Raw genomic sequence first — 24,494 nt, forward strand, 5'->3', positions numbered from 1 at the left:
TGAGAGATGAATTGAAGATCGAGTGGTCACAGATTAAAGATCTTCACCTGCTGAGTTTCCTGTGCTTGCTGCAGTTGCTCTTCGTCATATTCTTCAGTTCCTCAGATGGGAGGACCATGCCACTATCGGTCTGCTCATCCTGAAACCAAAAGTATCAGTGTTAATGGATTTCCTTTAAAGTGATATGTTTTCAAATTAGCAGAAGTGGAGGTGTTTTCTTACATCAGGGGTGGTTAGGTCCTCGCAAGGCAAATGCTCAAAAGTCCGCAGTGTGGCCATGCCCCTCATGTAACTGCACAGATTGGGTTCAGATTGAAAAAGCAAGTTGGAAATATCTCAACCTGTTTCCTGTTTTTAGAATTACTGAATTTACTTTCAGTTATCTCACCCTAACCTCCCAGCTCTCACTTTCTGTCCATTTTTTTGATTTTATTTCTCAAGACCATTATATTAGAATTTATTATTCATGACCTATCAAGTGCACACTTATGTGCTGCAGTTGCTCAATCTCTTTCCTTTTTTCCCCTCTTTTTTTTACCTCAGGTTTGTGACTGCGAGCGGATTTTCTTTGAAGGCCTCACAGCGATCACTTTCTCCAGTCATAAAAGATCCCAGAGGAATATAATCCTTCCCATCCTGTTAAAGAGAAAGCATGAATCGGGGGCATTTTTAAGGCCCTTTGTTTAGATAAATGTTGTTGTAATGATCTCTGACCTGTTGCACTCTCGCTTGTAGCAGCTCTCCCATTGTCTCCACCAAGTTAGTGAAGGTGGGTCGGTCGGCGGCGTTGGCCTCCCAACATGCTAGCATTGTGCTGTAACTGTACACAGAAGACACACAAGTACACTCATGTGAAACAGAAAACTTTTGCAGAACTCTCTGCAGTAATGTGAAAAACTAAATATAAGCACCTTTAGCACCTTTGCAAAACCACTTTTGACAGCAATAAAGTTTAAGTAATCATTTTCGGTATGTCAATGACGTCCAGAGATCCTGTGGCTGCAAAACAAGCCCAAATCATCACCTCTCTACCACCGTGCATGGCAGCTGGTATTAGATGTTTGTGCTGATATGCTATATTTGGCTTTCACCTAACAAGTGCTCTGCCAAAGGTCTCCACTTTGCACAATTAATCAAATTTATAATCTTGATCATGATCTTTTTTTTGCTTCACGCAATTAAATTGAGCACGACTGGGTGATATTTCAATTGCATACAAAAGCAGATCAAGCACTTGCTAAATCAGCACATGACCACACGCTGCATATGCTGATCACAGCGTCTCCCTGCACTGTGCAGCTTGAAGTTTCCTGAACTGGTCTGGACAAGCAACAAAATTTATGACAAGATTTATAAACAAGTCACATTAAAAGACTTAATTATGACAAAATTCAAATGGGAAGTGCTTGTCCCTCAAATTGGATCATCATCTGTTATTTGGAAAAACTTGTGATTTTAATCAAGAATAAATTATATGCAATGACTGCTTTGTGTCTGCACTGCAAGACAACACAACTAACTTACTCGACCACCTGATAAGATGGCAAGGTTTTTTTTCTAAGTGGCAATATCTGTGCTGTGTGGAAGATACTGCAGAGGAAACATCTGTCGAATACTTGACAAGTTTTATTTACATCCATTGCACAGGTACAGTGAATGGAGTGAAAAACCTTATATTATTTGTCTCCAAAGATTAATTTATAATGATTAATTAACAAGAATGTTGGACAATGTAAAGGTGAAAGCAGTGTCCTGTGGGTTTAATACTGTGTTAGTTTAAAAAAACAAAAGAGCTCTGTTTACAAGACAGTTCAATAAAACACATTTTTTGTCAGTAAAATCAAAGAATAATCCTGATCTCAATATTGATTAAAGATAATCATAAATATGATTTTGGCCCTAATTGTGCAGCTCTACTCTATTCTATCCAAACAACATTGTTCCTGAAGTTTTTTGGCTAACTTAAAAGCAGCTCTGCACACCTGAATGCTCCAGACGAGCAAACTGCCGAAACTTCGACTTTCATAGAAGCAGCCCATTGTTGAAAATAAGTTAATCACGTGCATTTGATTATTAGCACCAGGCTGTTCCTTACCCTTTCAAAGCCCATGGAAAAAGTAAGGATGTATCTGATTGCACACAGACATGATAGCAGACATAATAAACTGGAAATTGCAACTCACAGATAGCAACAGAAAAAAAAAGTGTCTACTCTAAACATACTTAAAGATTAGCAGTATGATAACAGAATGGTTGTTTTGGAAGTCCAAAACAAACATCTTTCTGTGAAACTGAGAGCTGTGGTTAAGGTTGAAGTCAGTGGTTGGACCTATTTTGGGCTCAAACATCCGCTCAGATCTCTGGTGAACAGAGGGTGGCAAAACCTGCTCCTAACCAGCTCGATCAAAGTTGATCAAGGTAAACAAAAGGGAGCAAATATCGATCACCTTATCTGAACTTGAATAACCTTAAATGAACCTTAACCTTAAATTGTAAGTTAAAGGTCAATTAAGGATACATTTTTTGATTGTTTAAACTTCAGGAAAAAACTGTTTTACTCTCTTTCATACACACACACGGTCAAAACAGTGTGAAAAGTTTTAAATAATGAGGTCAGCATATGTGCAGATGATCCCTGTGAGCCCACAGCTCAGGCTTCAGACAGCACTGAATGCTTTGATTTTGTCCTAGTCTAGCATGAGCTCTGTGTGATATCAAAGAGAGCAGATATGCATAATGTGGCTATCCGAGGCACCAACCCCCGCCCACATGCTGTTCAAACCTTTTGTTTGTGACGAGCACACAATCAGAAGAAAGCCTGCTTAATAAGAAGGCCTTAACGGAGGCGCATAGAGAGAGGAGCTGAGCAGCTTCTGTTAGACAGCGGACGAGCTACATAAGAGCTGCACAAGTTGCTAAAGTTGAGCCAAGAATAAAAATAACAGAGCTAGAAATGAGCATTGGTCACCTTACAGTGTTTTTTCAAAAGAGGATAACTTTAGCAACCATTTCAGATCTTTTAAACCTTCCCATCCATCACCTATCGATCGATCAATAGGTCTGGATGGCTCCCTGGACCGAAAGTCAATCAGTAAATAGATAGCTGAGTATATTTTCTCCCCATAAGCAGCTGTTAAGAGAAAGTGATTGAAGAGACTGGCTATGATGATGCGCTGACAACTAAAGAATTAGCAACACATTTTGTTCTTGGAGTTCTACGTACCGGGATTTTCTAACTGTACAAAATAATAAGGTATAAATTTCTGCACAACCCAAACCACCTGCTCTCCAAATCGCTGTGCAGCTGTGCAATTTTTGAGAAATAAATATCAACTCACATCTCAGGCGTGCTGTATTCTGGCGCTCGCATCCTTGTTCCCCCTTTCAGCCTGTGGCAGAACTCTTCATCTATGTGAAGTCCAGGGTACGGGGACGCTCCTATTAAATGCACACATTTTGGTTCATGAGGCTCATATACTTGTGCAGACATTATGTAATGATTGTCCATCCCGTGCCTATGTTCAGAAAAAGCACATGTCTCTCACCCAAAGAGAAGATCTCCCACAGCAGTATGCCGTAGGACCACACGTCACTCTGGGTGGTGAACACCTTGTCAAAGATGGACTCGGGAGACATCCACTTGAGTGGGAGTCGGGCCTGTCAGACGGTGAAAACACAGGATTATCAAACCTGGTTTATGTCAGAAAACTTTGAAGGATTGCTGATTCCAAAGAATCACAATAAATCTTTTTAGGGAAAACAAGTTTGTGATTTTTTGCTTCATACCTTTGAACCACTCAACATAATGAGTTACAAATTTGTAAAAGCCTTGGTGATAGACTGCCATGACAAAACTACTTCCCCTTTTTGGAATGAAAATCACACCTATTATTTGAACAACACGGCAAGATGTGTCACTTTGTGTTAAAAATAAAACAAAAAGCAAAAAAAAGAAGAGTAGTGTGTTATCTTTTCAAACCAGGTTCCTCAGAAATACTCACATCTCCTTTGCGGACGTAGTCGGGGTCTTTGTAGATGTCCCTGGCCAGGCCAAAGTCACATATCTTCACCACTTTATTGTCTGACAGTAAAACGTTCCTCGCGGCCAGGTCTCTGTGAATACACTGATGTAGGTGCACACAAAACACAGATGAGGACATAAAACCAGTATACATGTATGTGTATGCTCACAGGTGGAATAGCAAAGAGTCAGACCTTGCGAGAGGCCAGAAACTCCATTCCTCGTGCCACCTGAAAGCTGAAAGAAATGAGATCCTCCAGGTAAAGAGGGGAATTGGGAGCAGTTTGTGGATCTAGAAGCAGAAGAAACAGAGAGGTGTCAAAAGCAGTTTGATTCATGACGAGAATAAAATGTTCACCAGGCTCAGGTCTTACAGAGGTCACTGCCCTTCTCATCTCTCTCATCAAAGTCTGTGTGAAAGCTGCTCTGGTCGTCGGACACGCTGCTGTCCCAACACTGCCCTCCACCTTTTACTCCAGCCAGCTGAGGGAATGAATCAAACAAAATACTGCATGATGAAGTAAAATTTGACATCTTTAACATTGTCCAAGTTGCTGGTGAACCACATAGTGGTAGGTTTAGGGTTAGACTGCAGTTTAACTGTATATCAAACATGCCTTACAAATCAGGTGTCATGCAGGCCTTTTAGTCTTACAGTTCCTCGCTATAAGATTACACTTCTGGTTAGATTGGATTGAGGACTCAAGCTTACATGTCTTCTGAGATCTTCTAAATTCTAGTTTTTTAATTATTTGTTAGTGGAAAATGAATGAAAGCATATTTTGCTTTTGGGAACTAAAGAACATTTTGAGCTATTTGTGAACTTAGAAATTAGAGAACATTGTGTCTCGCTCAAGAACTGATAAACATCTTTGAACTTCAAACCGATTGCAGAAGTGAGTTTTTTAAGTGTACAATTTTGTAACCGTGTACAGCACAAGAAGGTTACTATTGCTCCGTCAACCACAAGTAACTCAAAGGCCTGGTTTATTTTAAAAAATAAGTTCAGCAGCTGAACTTACCCGGTCTTGTACAAACACGTCTCTCTTGTTCTTTAGGAAGGTTGAAAGATTTCCAAAACGACAGTACTCGACAATGACCATGAGCGGTCCTGTACACACAGGACAGACACACAGGCTATAGTCCTAGTAAGTGCAAGGCAAGGTTATCACAGTTAACTAAACCTAAACTAAAACTTAAAGTAGATGTGGGAAAAAAAACACAGTTTAGTTAAGAAGAAATAAAAACAAAAACTGGACTTTTGAACAAAAATAATTTAACTGAAATTATCTTGTGAACTTGTAAAACTAACAAATTAAATACAAATATAGAGGAAATATCCTTAACTTTAGTATTAGTTAGTTTGATAAAAAATTATGGTAAATTATGTTCTTAAAAATTTGGTAAAACTTTGCCTGATGAGGCTTTGATGGACGTGTTTATTGAGTTTGTTTTACAGATTTTCCTAAATATGACATATGTCCTCTATTCAATAATAATTAAAAATAAAAATAGAAGACTAAAGCTAATGGAAGAATAGTGGAATTACCCAAAACAAATGGGTTTCAAAGAGTTAAAACTAAACTGAAGTGACAAAAAACTGTCTTGAAACTCACTGAAACTAAACTGAATTCAATAAATAAATGAATGAATAAATAAAATAATGATAAAACACAAAAAAGTAACTATAGATACAACAAACTGTAATAACTCTGTCGTAAGGCCACAAACACGCAGGTACTGACTGCAAATTCAATTCAATTAACAGGAACACAGTGAATCCACACATATGTGGTGACAAATGCATGGAAACCCCTTGACACACACACACACACACACACACACACACACACACACACACACACACACACACACACCTCCTGGTTTGGTGCAAGCTCCCAAAAGGTTCACGACATTCAGATGGTTTCCAATGTGGTTGAGGATCTTCAATTCAGTCATCAACGCCTTGTGTTCGTTGGCTGTAGCGCCCTCTGGTGGATAGAAGGAAGAATAGTAAAGTGAGTAGCACAAAAGGGTTTTAAATTGTAGTTAAATTTAACAGAATATCATGGACCTAACCTTTGAGCATCTTTACAGCCACAGTCTTGCAGCTGGTGCCTTTGTTTATACCAAATGCAGATGCCTGCATGACTTTACCAAAGGCCCCACGGCCTAGAAGCTTTCCTGAGAGAAAAAAGACAGCGTGAGAATGTGAATGAAACGGATACGGGAGGTGTGTTTTGTGTCTTTTTAAAACAACTCAGTTAATTATGATTATCATCCAATCCAGATGTGAGGAGCTGATAACAGAAGACTTTAGACCGCACCAGCTGCCCATCTGCCCAAATCCCACCCTGATGACCGTAAGAGCTGATTAGTTTCGGTAAACACTGTTTACATGTCTCATGCTGGGGTTAATTAGCTGAGCACAGACAACACAGACTAAAAGTCTGATTAATGGAATGAGAGTCACTCCCAATAATAAGCTGATAAGGTCTATGAGAAAATCCTTGTGTTGTTACGTGGGCTTAAATACCTCCTTTCTCCCCCACTGCATTCACAACATCAGTCTAATCTCAGCCCACACAAGAGTATCACGCTAAAAACATTTTTTCTTTAATAGATTGAAGCAGCATACCTAATTTCAGGCGCTCCCGGGGGAACTCCCATTGGTTGGGGTCATAATGCAACCTCTCGCACTGCTCATCTATCGGCCCCTCTCCTGTGTCCAGTACGATTGACAAGTACTCGGTTTTGGTGTATGAGCTGTTGGGCTTTGGAAGACAGTCGGTATCAGTAAAAAGAAAATAAATAAATAAAATTAATTACTACTGTTTTTAATCCAGAACCTGACAGATTAGCTGCAACATAGTCAGTTTAGAGGGACGTCTGAGACATTGAAAAGCAAGCGGACATTAATAAATAACTATAAAATCAGATTTTTAGTTACTGTGAAGCTGAGAGAAGCAACATCTTTAAAAGGTTTGTCTATGCATAAAAGAGACATTAAAATCATAGATTTGTCGTCAAATCATGTCGTCAAAAGGTATTATTTAATGAGCTACTTTCACTTATCATATTCTATTATAATATACGCTATTTTATTATATATTTTATATGTATTATATTATTACTATTATTACTGTATATAAATGTACCAGCAAAGAGCATAGTTTGCACCTTAGCAACCCTTTTCTGTAACAACGGCACATTAAAAAGGAAAAAAATGTAAATTGTGCATTCAAATGTAAAATTAATTTGTTTTTGTACGTATTCATGTCAATGCATTAATTAGCATTTTCTGTTGTAGAGTGAACCTGTCAAGCGGTTTCCGTAGTGTAGTGGTTATCACGTTCGCCTCACACGCGAAAGGTCCCCGGTTCGAAACCGGGCGGAAACAGGCCGTTACTTTATTCTTTCTAAAAAAAAAAAATAAAAAAAAAAAAATAAAAAATAAAAATTAAAAAAAGAACTGAATATCCCGGAGGAACCCACCCGAGGGATTAATAAAGTATCATCTAATCTAAACCACTAGTTCTTTAAATATATATAAACACCTCGCATCAGTCTAGGAAAACAAAATGATTGTGGAAATTGTTATTTACCAACATAAAAATATTCACTGAGAAAAACATATGAAAGAGGAGAGGGAGGTTAAAGGAAGAGCTGAGGTGCTGGTGAAAAATTGCCCTCAATCCAAACACAGTTAACTTTGGTTCTATGAATTCAGGATGATCGCCAAAACATGATGGGCATTTGTCATGGTCATCCTCCAGCCAGTTATTCTTTCAGTGACATAGAAAATATAACTGACTGCAGGATGGAGTACCTGTGCCAACTTGGAGGGGTAAGGGGATCTTAAGAGTAAAAGTGGAGCCTCTTCCTGCCCATTTAAAGATACCACCAAAGCTACCACACATCAGCCAGAGTAGCATTACACAAGTCCAATAAGTGGGATAATGGTAGGGCAGAAGTGCTCAGCTTAGTCAGGCCAGAAATGCTACAGTGTGGGAAACACTTAGACACCAAATAAAAGCGCCAGCACGCAAAATGCTGTTAGGCAGTCAAATTGGCAGCAGAGTAAGAAACACTCAGCCACACGACAAACAGATGAAAATAGCACATACAACACTGTAGGATCACAACACAAGGCTGCTGCGTAGCAAAACGCCTCAGCTCTATTAGACAAAATCAGCACCTGTGATGTCGACATGGATGTTGGATAATAGCTATTACTGTAGTGTTGCCTCTGTACATAATCACAGTGGATGCTCTTGAAGTGGAAGACGTTCAGTTTTAATTACAAGGATTTTGCAAAAGTATTGGATTTACTGTTTATGAATTATAGACATTTTTTATACAGATTGCCTCATTTTTAGAGGCTCAGAAATAATTGGCAAGCAGTTTCATAACCAGGCGAGGGCTTTCCCTCATTTCCTTTAATGACAAACTAAACAGATGAAAGATCTGGAGCTGGTCTGATTCCAAGCGTTGAACTGTTCCTGAAACAGAGGTCATCATTAGACTGAGAAGACGCTCAAATAAACCTAACAGCGAGAGAGGAAAAAAGAAGGAATGCAGTGGGCAGCTCTGCAACGTCACGGGGCCTCGAAAAGAGTTATGGAAAAACTAGTTTGGACAGATGAAACCAAGGTTACCAGAATGATGGGAAGAAAAAAACAGATTGGAGAAGGAGAGAAACTGGGGATGGACTGTGAAGTGTACAGGATATTGATATTGAAGCATACTGTAAAAGCAATCTAAGACTTAGAAAACATAAAATTGACAGTACATATTTTTCTCATTACGCATAAAACAAGTAAAAAACAAAAAAACAAGCAAAATAATCCTCTCACCTGCTTCATTTTTCGTATGAAGAGCGTGAGCAAAAACCAAAAGAGAGCAGCCACCACACAGGTACAGGTGAGAGTAGGGATTTCAAGAAATGAGCTTTCTGGAGCACCTGCACACACAAACACACCCCTCAGCTTAATGCTGCTTAAATCTCTAGGTATTTATTCTTTTATGTACATAAAAATCCTAGACTGAGCAGCGCAGGGTAGAATATATGTATATAAAAGAATATATTAATTAATAAAATTAATGTTTATTCCTTTTTGCAGTTCTGAAAACTACAATAGTTTATCAGACTGAGGTACTTGATGCTTTAATTATCCGTCCGAATGGGGTCACTGTGATTTCACGGTCGCATAGACCAAAGACCATCATCCTTCCCTCTCATTAAATCTGGGTTTATTATTATTTTCAAATCTTTTTTAATGGGATGATGAAGAAATGCCCAGCTCACTACTATGGAGCCTCTTGGAGACGCAGGCTGGACCCTTCCGGAGGAAATAAAAATGGGAGACAGCTTCCTTCCTCACTGATCCGAACACAACAACACACACACACACATGCATACATGCACACACACACACACACACACACACACACACACACACACACACACACGGTCAGTGTTTTTTTTCCAGACCTGGACTGGGAGGAACCACAGAGGTCCTGCCTTCTCTACTACCTCCGGACGTCAGTGTGTGTGTGTGTGTGTGTGTGTGTGTATGTGGGTGTGTGAATGAGGGAAACTGAACAAAAGGCTGAGTACGTTTATGTTAAGACGTACTTTGATCAATGTTTACTTAGAAATTAATAAACAGACGTTCATCATCCTCCATTAATAGAACTGACACACTCTCTGTATAAACACTACATCAAAACAATGTGATGTACTTTACTAAATGTCTGCATTCACATTACACACCTATTTACACACGTGAAAACAGAGCACGTTCAAACGTGGTTATATATGGATGTGTTACATCGGCAACTGTGTGGAGAGCCAATTAAAAAGCAGCGATCCTTACCGCTAACCCATATGTAGGCCGAGCTCTCCGCAGACCCCCTCTCATTGGTGGCCTGGCACGTATACAGACCCTCGTCCTCCGCTGTGATCCGGTCAATATGGAGCGTCGCTTCCTCTGCTGATATAACAATACCTAAAGACGGCAACAAATAAGTTACAGGCCACCGGTTTACTGCTAAAGTTTACGCGTTAAGATTTCTTTTTCTTTACCTGATCCCTGCAGCAGAACACGCTGGTCTTTGTACCATGTGATGGTTGGGGGTGGGACCCCTCGACATGGACAGCTGAGGGTCACTGAGCTGCTAACATTGACGGTGCAATCTGTCAAATTACTCACCAGGACAGGAGGCTCCAGGACTGAAGGGGGAGAAAGAGATGAATTATACTAACTTTAATCTGAATTTTCTGCTTAATCTGTCTCATGTAATATTTGAGAGATTGTGTATTTATGGGACTTATATTGCCACAACTACTACTTCTAATAATAATAATGAGCTCAAAAACAAACCCCTTCCTCTTCCTCAAAGAGGAGTGTGTGTAATCTAACCGAATGCATTAATTATACTGTCCTTGTAGTTTATGCATGCAATTTTACTTCATATCATTATTGGAGAGTAATTTTTTACAAATATTTTTTACAGCAAAAAACACAAAAATAATCAAGTTTAAACATTCATTTGACAGATTACCGACACCAGAGTACTGTTTAAAGCAAAATCATCTCCACTTTGATTGTATGGTAACATTATGCCATAGTGAGTTATTTTCCTCTTTGATGAAATAAAGAAACAGCAGCGAACTTCAGACGTTTGTGTCATCTTGTACATTTCTATTGCAAGAATAATTTGTACTTTGAGCACATTGTTTCTGGCGGTTTCCACTGCTGTGTCTACTTTTAGCTCTGTTTTGATCTATACTCACTAAGGAAATGGACGTCTCTTTTGCTTATTGCCAACTTTGTTCATTTTCATACTCTTCATTACAGTTTTTCCGCTTTGCCTGTTGTGGCCAAAATTAGTGACTGCTGAACAGTAAAAATACACCAGAACAGGAATCATCAGCCAAAATACACGACGACTGTGTATCTTAGCTGTATATACAACTACAGAGTCACCCGAATATGGCATTAATTGCACACACGCACACACAAACATAAATTTGTAAGATTATTGTTTGCTGAGGATTATTTAAAATCTGTAGAAATGCAAGCAGAGCTATTTTCTCCCACAGTTCTCTGGATCCGAGCCACTTCTGGACAATAAGTATGAGCTGGTAGTGACACATGTAGAAGAATGGGCTTGATGAAAACAGATTTTTCTTTATTATGGAAAAACACAACTTTGTTCTTGACTTTGGCCCTTTGACTGCTCATGTTTGGGTCCTCTGGCACCTTATATCGAACCATCAGCTGTACGCTGCTTGCAAGTGTCACCAGTAGTGACACATGTTTGAATAACTGATAAATAAATGTATAGATGAATATGAATGGAATTACATAGATGTTTTCTTCTTTGTTATGGGGTATAAATGTTAAGTTAGCAGTAGTTTGGATCATTTTAGGATTATTTTGGTCACACCACCTCTGTTTTTTACCTTTTTTACTCCTCTTGAGCTAAAAGTCCCCATAGTTCACTTTTAAAGTAACTTTATAGCCTCTGCATACAGTAAGGGTCCATTTACCCACTGCTGATAATAAGAACTAAAAATAAGAACTTCTCAGTTCTTGTGGGCTAGTCTGTTTTTTTCACCACTTGATAATTAACTGAAAAAAACAACAGTTTTTACAGTAGTCACAGTCGTAGTTACAGTTTTGTGATAAAGTGAAACTGCTGCTATTTGTTTCCCATAGTTTTCTGGACCCGTGCCACTTTTGGACAATAACTACAATGCTGGTAGTGACACACGTGGAAGAGTGGCCTTGGCTTAAACCTGTGACTCAGCTGAAGTTTGGGTCCTCTTGGGCCTTGTTTTTTATTAATAACCCTGCAATACAAAGAGCCGCAACAATGGGGTGAATTTAAGGTTAATAAAATTAAACTCAAACTAGGTTTGAAAAAGTAATAATAAAAAATAGATTTTACAGACAAATGAAACCTCAAAAGCAATATTTAGTCCTAGACCCTTAAATGGCTGAACTGTGATTGCCAGAAAATTTGAATGTTTTAAAAGTTTAGGTTTTTTTGAACTTCAAGACAGATTAAAAAAAAAAACAACACGAATTTGGATTGGAGTTTTAACTTGCATCATATTTGCTACACTTTTTTCCCTTTAATTTATTGCTTAAAAATCTATCGTGCAATTTTTGAGTGTGGGCGGTAATCACACTTCTGCTGTAGGAGTCTCAAAAACGTACAAAAACTCACGTAACAAATCTGACTCATTCAGTGTGAAGGGGTTAAAAAAATAAGCCATCTGAAATAAAATAGAAATATCCAGGAATTGTTGTTAATTTACATCAACGCAACATTCCCGACAAAGCTTTGGTACATTTTCTTTAATAAGACATTAGATGTCTACATAACACGACTTTGAGTTCAGAAAGTGTTGTGTGTGTATTCATAGATAGAGACTGACTCCTGTTCTGAAGTGATAATTAAAAGGAGTAAAAGTGAAAGTAATAAAAATGAAAGTAAAACTAAGGATTTTCAAACAAGAAAAACTGAGCTTGTGCGGACAGCTGCTTGTGCGTAAGTGCATACAATGAGACCAACGCAGCTCTTATACACTATAACTGCACAACGATGCATGATAATAAAAACAGATGACTTCATACTCTCCATGTTTTAAAATTTTCTCAGTTTCTCCCCTTTTCTTGTTTTTCCAGCCCCACCACCACCACTTCTTTCATCCTAGTCACTCCGTATCTCTAGTAATTCCCTTGCTGGGTGTCCCGTGGGAGGAAGTTGACGCGCTAAGCCCTGATTGTATTGAGAACAGCCGTAAAAGACACGAAGAAAAGTCACTTAACCACAGCAACTGATTGTTGTTTCCTCTATCTTCCTCCTGCACAACAATTGATGATTGTCTGCGAAGGCTGGGGCCTGACAGTGTCTGATTGGCTGATTGTTCCTGCAGCGCTGCGCAGGGGCCTGTAAATGTGGCATTGTGGGAAGTGCCATTGTGTGCTCTTCCTCCAGTCAAGAGCTCATTCCCACGTGAAAGAGGTGCTGAGCTGGAGTGCAAGAGCAAAGCTAGGGTGGGGCCCCAGGAAACTAAGGGGACCCATTCCCAAGCAGCAAGACCCCTGCGAATGTGTGTGTTTGCAAACAAGTGCAACATAAAGTACTAGAACAACATGAAGAGGCTGTGAGTTTAAATGTCCTCAATATTTCCTTTTTTCCTTTTCTTTTTATAGAAAACTAATTTTAAGTTAAACTCCTTCCGTAAGTCTGCAAACACATATTCAAGATCGCCATAAGCAAAACACTTGAAACTACAATAGGTTTCACTAATCTTCAAAAGCTTTGTGCAGCTTTATGTCCCTTGACTTCATTTATCCCACTGGGAGAACTTCAAACCTTGCATGTCATGATTTGTAAGAAGGCAAAGGACTTAAAACCTCTAGCATGAGCCAGTAAATAACAAGCTGTGGAATTTAACTCCCAAATACTTCCTGTGTGAAGGTTAAAAGACTGGATTTATAACATTAAATATATCTGACTCTGTGTGGTTTTAAAAGGGCTTTCTTCTTTATGAGTGCATTAGGTTGAGATTACTCACTTGTCACCTCCACCTGTGTTTCCAGGTGTGTCTCCTGCCCGGTGACGATGTGGCGGGCAGAGCATCTGTAGGCTCCACTGTCTCTGGCCGTCAGGTTGCTTATTAACAGGACCAGCGAGTTGGAGAAATCTCCAACCATGAACTGCTGATTATTCAAGCCGCGAGACTGGGCTTCCTCTGTGTTGTTCATTCTCTGCCATGACAGTGCTGTGTACAGGTATTTATTGGCTAAACAGGTGAGGCGGAGGTCTCCACCCTCTCTGGCCTCCTCCATCTGCTTTACACAGAAGCCTCCAGGGACATCTGATGGAGACAGAGCAGAGAAATACATGATTAGTTGGAAAGAAGAAGTAAGGAGGAGGTATAAACAAATACTGAGATGAATAAGCCGTCTCAGTTTCCCGACATGCGAGTCTGGATCCTGACTGGTGCCTGAAACCAGGAGAGCTCATTCTACCAATGCTTCATTTCTATAACCTTTGATGACTATGTTGAATGGCCATTGTGGGTTAAAGCAGCTAGTGGAATACAGTAAAAAGGCTTTTTATTTACTTTAGCCATCTGAAACTTCCCGTGGAAACGGCTTGAGAGTTTCCTGATGGCAGATAGTGTTTATCTTTCCCGAACACCCCAAGGCCTCCCGAAATAAAGTGGACCTGCCAGTCCAAGGAAGTGCGCTGCACGGGGAAGTGGAACGATAAGAGCGCCAGGTTCCTGTTTCGCTCTTGCTCACACACTAAAAGCTCAGCGCAGCCTGACTGCAGACACATACACACTCAGGTTTTACCTGTACAACACACTTCACATCGCACGCAAAACCACAGAGTACGAAATGTACGTGATGCATGCAAACTGTTATGTGCTACCAGGTATTTTCAGCTCTGCATGATATCTTTGTGCAGACATTTCTGCTCAGCTTTACTTCAGTTCTTGTATCTGAACAGTATTTCACACTTCTGGTTTTAAGTATATCGGCATCATACTGACTGCAGTTTTAATTTTTTATTATTGTCAACCATTTAAATCCATTGCTCTGGAACATCAAGGTCTCTTTTTATATCAGTGTGGTGATCTTGCTGCAATATTCTTGCAGGTCTCTGACACAACCATCCCATCCCTAGCTTTAGATTTAAATCCTCATCTATGTAATATTTTGCTATTTGTTTTTCTTTATCTGTACCAATCTCCAACTTCCTTTCACTCTTGATTTGTTTTCCTGTTGATTAAAATATCCTTATCTTTTTTTGTTTTTCAAACATGATCATTATGCGAATAAGTCTGTCTGCACATTTGCACATATTTATGGCCTCTTCATTTACTGCTAATGTTGACTGAAGGGTATTTTATTTTTCATACAACATATTAAAGATGTTGTAAGCTCAAGTTCATCATAAAACCCTGAAAATGTGCCAGCCATTAGGGAATGTATGCATGTGTGTGTGTGCACATTGGTGTAAAAAGCTAATCAATATGAATCATAGAGTTCAGAAGATTTTAACCTTCATGTTAGTAATGGAGTTATTTACAGTTAAGTTTTTGAATAAAGGTGTTTTTTGTGTGTGCTATTTTGCCTTTGTCGATTTCAGCTTTAATTCAAGGTGTTGTGCAAAAGTATTGCATTAACTGTTCAGGATTTACAGCCATTCTTACACACAGTCCCACATTTTCAGAGGCACAGAAGTAAGAGGTCAACTGGCCGACAAGCAGTTTTTCCCCTGAACTCTGAAGTCATCATTAGCCTAAAAAAACCCCCAAATAATCTGTTACACTTCTTAAAAATAAGGATTCATGAATCCACTTGCCAACTCAGCAACACCAAAAGGCCTGAAAGACCAGAGAAGGTGATTAAAATGGATGATCGCAGAATTCTTTCCATGGTTAAGAAAAATCCCATCACATTATCTAGTCAAGAACAGTCTCGAGGAGGTAGATACGTTATTGTAAGGTCTACAATTAAGAGACCTTCATGCGTGTAAATACAGAGTTGCAAAGGTACAAACCACTGGTTACACTCAGGAACAAGAAGGAGGCATTAGACTTTGTCAGGAAACACACTAAAAGAGCCTGCACTGGTGAAAAAAAGATATTTGGAAAAATTAAAACCAAGTTAAACTTGCACCAGAATGAAGAGAAAACAGCTCATGAAGTTTACCGCATCATCTGTCAAACATAGTGGAGACAACATGATGAACCTGCCTCTTTTGGCTGCTGGGCTGGCAGGTTGTCTTTGTGTGTTTTGTGTTAGAGATGCACAGCGGGTGTGGTTGAGTTATTAGTGATTGGGAACACCTCAGCCCAGTCTTCACCAGTATAGACGCAGACTCCATTTGCTCCCTCGGGGAAAAACAATTCGACCTTTTTCCTTTTCTCTCTACCCAAACAACATTTCACTCACCACGTTAGGCAAAAAGCAAACATGCCAACACTACTCACTTACTGACTGAGGAATGTTTTTGTCCTGTGGTAACTTCTTTGGGTTTTGTTGAATTCAAATAAAATGTTTTTGTTGTTTTACTTGACTAATGGTCTCATTATGTGTCACAGCTTTTAAGCCACTCATGACAGAATAGTAATGTATGGCTGCCAAAGGAATTAAGCCACTATTGTACATTAATGATGTGAGAGCTGCTAGAAGTAGTAGGATGAATTGTGAAGTGTACAGGGCTCTATTGTCTGCTCTGATTCAGCCAAATGGCACAAAACTGATTGGACAGTGCTTCACAGTGCAAATAGATAATGACTCAAAGCAAACTGCAAAAGCAACCCAAGAGTTTTTTAAGTCAAAGAAATGGGATATGTCTCAATGGCCAAGTCAAAACTGAAGGCACAGAGACCCACAAACTGAAGGCAGCTGCAGACCTGACAAAGCATCTTAGGGCGAAAACAGAGCATTTGGTGATGTTCATGGGTTCTACACTACAGAGATTCACTGACTGCAAAGGATTTTTAACCAAATATTAAAAACAATCCTTATATTTAAGATTATGTTAGTTTGTTCAATTGAGTGTCTAAAAAAGGGTGGACTTTGCGTTTAAAGCTGTAATTTTGAAACAATTCATGCAATACCTTTTTAAAGTCCCTGAATTAAATCTGAGAGGCTGCTCTGCAATTGCATCTTGAATGTTTGAAAATCCACTATAGTGGTGTGCAGAGACAAATCTGGTAAAAAATGCCATTGCCAAAAAAAACCTATGGACCTAACTGTAGTATAACTATACAGTATAAGATAGTCTGGTGTTTCTATTTTGGGACCATGCAGGCTCTGCATAAAGAGAGTTAATGGTTACAAAGGATCAAGCAGAAGCTTTACTCCATGTTTATGATGTGGGAATAAGGAAAGAAAACTCCCACAATGATTGATCTTGTCTGGGATCACCTGTGATGTAGAAGTGGATGTCTAGCTGGTCTGCCCCCGCAGAGTTGGAGGCGATGCAGCGATACACTCCAGACACAAAGGCCTCTGCTACAGTCAGGACCCCCACCGTCTATGGAGAGCACAAACATCCGCATGAACAAACCGGCACTCAGGACATTATGAAAAACACCCACATTCATAAAGTTCAGGCTCATTACCTCTGCCACTGATGGCAGGAATCATGTTTTCCATGGGCTCACTGAGAAGACAATAGGGGTCTCTGAGCCAGACCTCTTGCCCATTTCCAACTTAGTAGGTCAACACTAGTATTATAGGTGAGAAGCTCTGAGTGTGTGTGGGAGAGACTTTACTACGAGTGAACCTGCAAGAGTGTGCAGTGGAGTGTGCCTTTAATAAGAGGTTTAAAATATTATGCACACTCTTTTTGGATTAGTGCACCTGCAGCAAAGGAATCTGCCAGAATTTGGACATGAAATTTTTCCTATAGAGCAAACTGGGATTTTTTTTAAACCTTATTTTCTACACTAATGTAACTACACAGCCTGTTTCTAGCCAATCACAGCTTTTCTGTCAGTCCCAGTGTGTATTTCTGTTCTTTACTTACCCTTTTCTTCCCCTGAAGCACTTCCTCTCTGTGCGTAACACTCAGGATGCGGTTGTGTGTAGACGAGGCGGGGAGACTCTCTGTCACAGGGCTCCATAGCGAGGAGGACGCGGGACACACACACCTTGAAGGCGGAGGAAGAGAGGGACTCAGCTGCGTTTGACAAAAATAATTTTTGGCTGCTTCCAGGTGTGCGAGTGTTTTTCTCAGCTGTGCTCAGCAGGAGGAAGACCAGAACATCAGGAAAACGCTTTGACAGCTGCTGCTTGATGTTAAACCATGAATCACATCATCGTTACTATCACCACATTTTTGTCAATAGCCTCATGTCGTCTTTCCCTGCCCTGCGAGCTGACAATAGTGGATCTTTGAAGTGCTATGTAATGTTGGATTGTTCATCTATGAAGGATGCAGAGGTGGTATTGTCATCCTGCCGATTAACTTCCTTCTATTCTTAACAAATTAGCCCACATTTCCAGGACACGAGTTCCTGTCCCTCAATGACTCTCGCAAGTCTAAATCCATAGATTACACACCGGAGGAGCTGTGGGAACTTGAGCTTATGCAAGGCGCTTTTTGGTTATTTACGCACATCACCTCATGACGAAAAAATTCTTAAATTATACAAGAGTTGGGTGGGGCCTTAATACACATAGACTGCCTGATCAGTTAGTTTCACAACTCTAGGAGAGAAGATCATCCCTTGGTTTTTTTTCCATTTCTTGTAATTAGTCTGTGTAGGAAATGCTAAATGCTAAATTCATGAATTGAAATGATCTAGATCAAATATGATGTGATGTAAAGAGATACAAAAATACAACCAGGAGTGAGTTTTTTCTTTGCAATATAATAATGATGTTAATAGTATTGTGTTCTGTAGATATTCATTTTGTTTCCTTTGTTCTTTTTAAACATACTTTAAGAAGTTTTCAATGTAGTAAAAATAAGTGCAATTGCAGGATTTTGTTATTTTAATAAACGTGATATAATTTGGAGTATGATTTTTCTGTATATAATATATACATTTAGAGTAATTTAGTGAAATTTGTTTAAATGTTAAGTAAAATATATCAAGTGAAAAAAGATTTTGACCATAAATTGATCTTGTTTACCAAAAAAACCCCCAAGGATTACTTAAACAATAACTGCAGTGTACATAACAAAGTCATAATAACATAATTTTCATATCTGATACCATATGTGCCTGGATGCTGTCAGTACAAACAATAACAGTAAGAAACATAAAATCACTTTGACCTTCAGATCGCTCTATTGACCCTTAAGGAGAGATTAAGGGTCAAATGTGACACGATATATGAAGCTGTGACAACACACTACAATTGTAAGGATCATAGTTTATAAGTTATTTTGTCAATTTTCGACCAATAAATCATTAAGTTGACTTTGAAGATCTTGATGGATGTAAGCCATTAATGGACACAAAGTTTTTTATCAGAATTCATTTCAAAACTTTCGACCGATCATGTTTGCAGACCTACAGGCATAAACTTTTTGGTGGAAATAATAACTCTCGTGCTTATTCAAAATGTTAACTATTCAGATCAAAATTTTAATTCTTTTAGCTATAAGGAAATGCATGGATATAATTATTTCTACTACATAAGTGATGTTTCTAGAGAAAACACAGTCACACTGCATTCAAGTGTTGCTGTAAAAGCAAACATTTAAAGGATATGTTTGAATGCTGTTGAAGTTTGCTGTTGAAGTTTGCTGTGTCAGAGCTTGAATTTCTAAAGTGCATCGAACCAGCGGAAATTTCATGTGAATTCCATTTTAGGAAAGTTTGAAACAATAATGTCACCTCTCAGGAACTGAAACTAAGAGAAGGATGATGCATTCATGAGGCAAGCTGCTCACATTTGAAAAAAACACAACAGTGTGGCTTCTGTTTGATTGTCGGTCCACAATTTAAATATAGAAGGATGTATAAATTAAAATAATCCAAAATTCTGTGATTTATAGAATCGTTAAAGCTGTTTTATCAGTGGAAAACAGAATAAATGCATTATATTAGGATATATAGTGTTGGATCAGGTGACCAAGAATCCTCCCTTAGTTATGGTGCAATAGGTCTATGCTGCTGGGCGAGTCCCATGATGCACTGAGTGTTTCTTCTTCAGTCACCTGTTTCACTCGCTCTGTGTTAATACACATTTCTTCATGTAATTATTATTAAACTCTGGCTCTCTTTCACAGCGTGCCTTTGTCGTGTTTTCCATCCCTCAGCCTAACAGGTCGCGGCAGATGGCCGCCCCTCCCTGAGTCTGGTTTTTCCTTTCCACTGTCGCTAAAGCTCTTGCTCATAGCAACTGTTGATTTGGCTCTAAATAAATAAAGTTGAATTGAATTGAATAATAAATGGTTAAGATGAGCAAATTTTTAAATTTAGAACCAACAGTCACACAGTTCTGTAAAAAACTGACAGTGAGGCAACAATACACTGGAAAAGTTATGCAACGCTAGCAAAACGTGTGGTGAAACCTGTAATGTTAGGAGTGAAGATGTGGAGGAATTCACTACTCTGTGAAAGACTGTGTGGGCAATGTAAAATGTTTCTCAACATGAAATTACAAAGAACTGGGGCGTTTCATTAAAATAAAAAAAGTAAGCGCAGACTTTCAGTATTGAGCAAAATGCAAAACTGAATGTCTGATCTACACTAGAAACAAACAAGTTTGAAATCACTGAAGTGTTGCAGGAACACTTCTGAAAACAACTATCAGTGAACACAGCTCGTCTCTGTGCCCACATATTCAGGTTAACACTGAAACATTAAAAAAGAACTTATATAACTATATATATCCAGCGCTGCCACTTTCTCTGGGTCAAATTAAAATGGATTTGATGATGCAAAGCGGAACATCTTGCCTAATTTTTGCAAGACTAGATTGCAACATGCTGATTGTGTAGTTGCGCTGCCACTCTGGTCCAGACCTGCTATTGAAAACAACAATTAGCTCATTACAGTGAGTAAAACCCACACTATAATCAGATTCGTCATTCATAATTTTATTTTTTTATGCTGTAAATCAACAAGCAAAGAAATCCTCAGAAGTTTCAGAGGACCATATAGTCATTTTTCTAAAGTTTATTATTTTTATTTATTATTTATATTCTTTTCAGATTTTAAGAAATATCTTACAAAGCCTCATGGCAAAAAAAGACAACCTTTACAAACGTTTAACTTTTATGCATGCTAATTATTTGTGTTGAGATTTTTTATTTTTAAAAACTGTTTAGATGTTATTACAAAATATCTGAAATATTGCTCCTTCATTTCATCTAGTGAATGCAATTTTGATATGTTTAAAGGGGAAATGAGTCTGTTTGCAGAGAGACAAAAAACCAAAGTGCGACACGGATTAGATCTCCAGTGGATTCAGTTTATTTGTTCTCACATTTAATCTGTTATTGATCTGGAAAAGTCCTGCGTGTGTTATCCTCTATCGCCTCTCAGCTGGACAGAGCTACTGCCCAGATTCACTTTCTCTCGCTTGCAGATGGCTCAAATTGCAGCAGATCACTCCTGTTTTAACTCGGCCGCACTGGCTGCCTGTGAAGTTTTGAATAGATTTTAAACAATGGATTAGCTCCATGATACTGATCTTTTAACTCTGTATTTCGCCTCCAGGTCACCGAGGTCATCATTCCAATGACTTCCCTCACTGCCCTCACGTAAAAGCTAAAGTCACAGTTATGTTATGTTACAGTCACAGTTTTTTATCTTCGTTAAAATTAGTTGTGTTTTTATTCAAATTTTCTAATTTTTTTCACTTATGATCTTTACTATGTTCTCTGTTTACGTGTATGTTCCTGTTCAAATAAAACTGACTTCAAGTGATTAAGCTAACACTTACTGAACTGTTAATTATTCATGTCAACCACTAATGTGAAGTCAGTTTAAATGGGGAAATCCTGAGCAATGAATAAATTCTCAGTAACTTACTAATGTTAATGTCTTAAGCTGAGGTATTTGTAGCTCACATACCTCAGCACAACAAGTACAGACTTCACCTCCACAGATTTAAGCTCTCCTGTTTGTGCCTCACTTTCAGTACACTGCAGGTGATCATCTGGCTGCAAACAAACAGCCTAAATAGTGAAGAACGTTACTTAAATATGTAGAAAAACATAGAAAGGATGCCTTTAGTTTCTAGTCTACTATAAAAACACTAGTTGTGATTACAGAATTTAATTTTTAATGTGAAAAATCTGGTGTGCACCTGCAGACCAAGCCGCTGGACTGAAAACTGAAGTTTCCTCACATACCCACTGGAGGCTGGCTCCACAGGTGAGTGAATCCCTGTAGACTCCCAAGTCTTAATGGCCAGTTTTGCAGCAGAAATAAACAAACCTGGACTTTGTGTGCAGGGGTGATTTCTTTTTTATTTGCATAAAACAGCTACCTTATAAAAGGATGTCCCCTCCTTTTTTAAGACATTAACCCTCCTCCCGCTTGTAAACTATCACTTCCACTTTGTCCACTGATGCTCTGCCTGTTTATGGATGTGCCACTGCCCCCCTCCTCTCTTCTCTCTGTCTCTGTCTGTATCCTTGTCGTCATCTTTTTCTGTCTGCCCCTGAGCTCCTCCCTGCCTTCGGTTCCTCTCTGCTCACTGATTGCTCTTCCTCTTGGCATCGAGATAGTGTGCGAGTTACACAAGCGGCCCACCCTGTGCATGACACCAAGGGCCTGACACACACATGCTATGCGAATGCACACAGACACCCACACCTACTGTACCATACCACCCAGCTAATACTCCCACGCCTCTCAGGAAACACTTTCTGACTCAAAGTCGCCCTCACACACACATACACAAACACACACACACTCACATAGAATTAGTTAGATGGATGCGTGAACATGAACATGGTTAGACACAGAAAATGAACACGTATAAATTTCTATATATGCACCCAGACACACCACATTCACACAGTGTGTGCCTGCAAACAGGGTGAGCAGCGGCTGCTTGGGAATATGAATGGACTGCTTCGAGTTGTGTATCAGAGGGGTCATCTGCTGCCTTTTCTTCCTGTCCTGTTATGTTGCTTAAAATAAACTTTTACTGCTGTCCCTGTGTGTTCCTGTCTTAGCCCCCAACCCCCCCAAAATAACCGCGGCGCATGTAAACGAATACACAAATATAAGCAAGGTTTAATGCAAAAAAAAAAACACAAACAACTGATATAACACTTCAGTACAGCTTAACAGAGTCATACAGAGTCAAATATTGTCATATGTAAGTTAGTTGTATAAAATTATTAAATATTAGATTCATATATTACTCATAGAACATCTGTATACAAGCAATTAATCACATTAGCAGACACCCGTAGAATAGGATACACAAACACACACACACACGATTGTGCGCAAGCACACACACTGTCACCCTCTTTACGCTCACATGCACAAATGGACTTTATTCAAACACTTATGCTACTCATTCTCATAAAATGGCTTGTAGTATCACGCATACACTTAGATTTTAATTAACTTCCGATACAAAGACAACAGGGCTGTTATACTGACACCATATGACACATAAATGAGACATTTTGATATGGGATGATAGTGAGCGACACAGGATCGTCTCTGGCCTTCTCAGACTTCCTACATGGTAGGCATCTGTAGACACTCAGTCTGTTAATAGAGAACTGAAGGAATCCCATAGTGAACAGCACAAAGCATGTCCTCTCTCCTGTTTCGCCCGTCCAAGGTAAGCACACTGATCTTCTACTGGTGGTTAAAAAATCGCAACAGAAACTCACAGCTTTTTTTTCTTTTTCTCTTTTGGATGTCAAAATCAGATCGGGGCTTGGGACAGACAGGCACGGTTCATGCACCCATTTTAGTACCACTCTAGGACACAAAAAACAAGCAAAGCAGCTCCAGAAATGTGGCTGGTGGATGGGTGTAATTGCACTTTTTCTGGCTCAAATGTCTGTGAAATATAAAAAGCATCAAACTACAGGACAGCCTGGTGTAGCGGGGAGACTTAAACTGGAAAAAGGAAGGAAATAAATAATCAGTGAAGCAGGTGTCCTTATATCCTTAGTGTTGTGGCGTATTTAACTCCTGGTTTTTTGTATCTCCTGGTTGTCACTGCTCAGCAGTGTTCCAAGTCACTTTACTCATTTTCCAGTATACAGAGCTTGCGATTGTCACTATGGATCACTGGTAATGTCACTGAGGGTTTTGGCTGCTGTCGAGAGGCACCGATGAGTGTGTGGAGGTGGCGGTGATGGAGTGGGAGGGCTCCAGGGTGGGAGGTGATGGGAAGTTTTTCTTTTGTAGAGGTGAAGGATGCTGGGTTGTGGTGCAGGTCAGGGCTGGTGATGGAAGGGGTTTTAGAGGTATGTGTAGGGGGCAGACGAGTTGGGGAAGGGGTGTGGGGGTGCTCTCAAGAATAGATCAAGCTCTTGAGGAAGCGGGCCGTGCCACGTTTGAAGACGAAGGGACAATCACGCCGCTGGGAAGCGTCTCGAGTCGGAGAGGAAGCCAAACAACGAGAGGAAAAGCGCTCTGATTTTTGCACAGGAAGCCCAATGCACCTCCTGCTCGGGCCAGATAAGAGCGCTGCAGTTCCCAGGGCCAGACCCAGCAGTGGACCCAGGACCCAGGCGAGAGGCCCCCCGTCAGCCTGGCCCAGCCTGGTCCACTGTCCCTGGGCCTCCTCCAGCACGGCGTCAGGCTTGTGGTGGTGCAGCCGGGCTGCAAAGAACAAGGGGCCCAGTGAGGATCCAACCAAAAGTACCAGTCCAAAGAAACACAATCAGCACAGACACTGAAGCTGAACCAGAACAGAGCTTTACAAAGGACCGTGAGGCAGCCAGTTAAGAAGCCAAGTGTAATCTGCAGTGTAAT

The 24,494-nt window shown here is 39.7% G+C and overlaps 1 protein-coding gene and 1 non-coding gene across 4 annotated transcripts in view; one reads left to right on the plus strand and one right to left on the minus strand.

Annotated features, from left to right (window-relative positions):
• The window catches only part of flt1 (fms related receptor tyrosine kinase 1), a 38,975-nt gene that overhangs the window by 2,061 nt on the left and 12,420 nt on the right, over positions 1-24,494 (minus strand). Inside the window, exons 11-29 of one of the 3 annotated variants that reach the window (XM_005471860.4) lie at positions 17,600-17,723; positions 16,996-17,104; positions 13,620-13,922; positions 10,110-10,256; positions 9,901-10,032; positions 8,878-8,984; positions 6,660-6,795; positions 6,101-6,205; positions 5,899-6,012; positions 5,044-5,132; positions 4,396-4,504; positions 4,216-4,313; positions 4,002-4,124; positions 3,546-3,657; positions 3,339-3,438; positions 715-820; positions 539-636; positions 223-292; positions 48-139 (exon numbers count right to left, since the gene is read on the minus strand). In XM_005471860.4, the coding sequence (XP_005471917.1) occupies positions 48-139; positions 223-292; positions 539-636; positions 715-820; positions 3,339-3,438; positions 3,546-3,657; positions 4,002-4,124; positions 4,216-4,313; positions 4,396-4,504; positions 5,044-5,132; positions 5,899-6,012; positions 6,101-6,205; positions 6,660-6,795; positions 8,878-8,984; positions 9,901-10,032; positions 10,110-10,256; positions 13,620-13,922; positions 16,996-17,104; positions 17,600-17,723 (2,274 nt within the window). Of the gene's footprint in view, positions 1-47; positions 140-222; positions 293-538; positions 637-714; positions 821-3,338; positions 3,439-3,545; positions 3,658-4,001; positions 4,125-4,215; positions 4,314-4,395; positions 4,505-5,043; positions 5,133-5,898; positions 6,013-6,100; positions 6,206-6,659; positions 6,796-8,310; positions 8,524-8,877; positions 8,985-9,900; positions 10,033-10,109; positions 10,257-13,619; positions 13,923-16,995; positions 17,105-17,599; positions 17,724-22,753; positions 24,342-24,494 lie in introns of those variants that run through there. The other 2 variants (XM_019363120.2, XM_013268359.3) reach the window with 2 other exon arrangements.
• Positions 7,349-7,421, plus strand: trnav-cac (transfer RNA valine (anticodon CAC)). Its single transcript has one exon. It is a non-coding gene; the product is annotated as a tRNA-Val (tRNA).

The sequence above is a fragment of the Oreochromis niloticus genome, linkage group LG9 (assembly GCF_001858045.2).
Source record: "Oreochromis niloticus isolate F11D_XX linkage group LG9, O_niloticus_UMD_NMBU, whole genome shotgun sequence".
Classification (NCBI taxonomy): Eukaryota; Metazoa; Chordata; class Actinopteri; order Cichliformes; family Cichlidae; genus Oreochromis; species Oreochromis niloticus.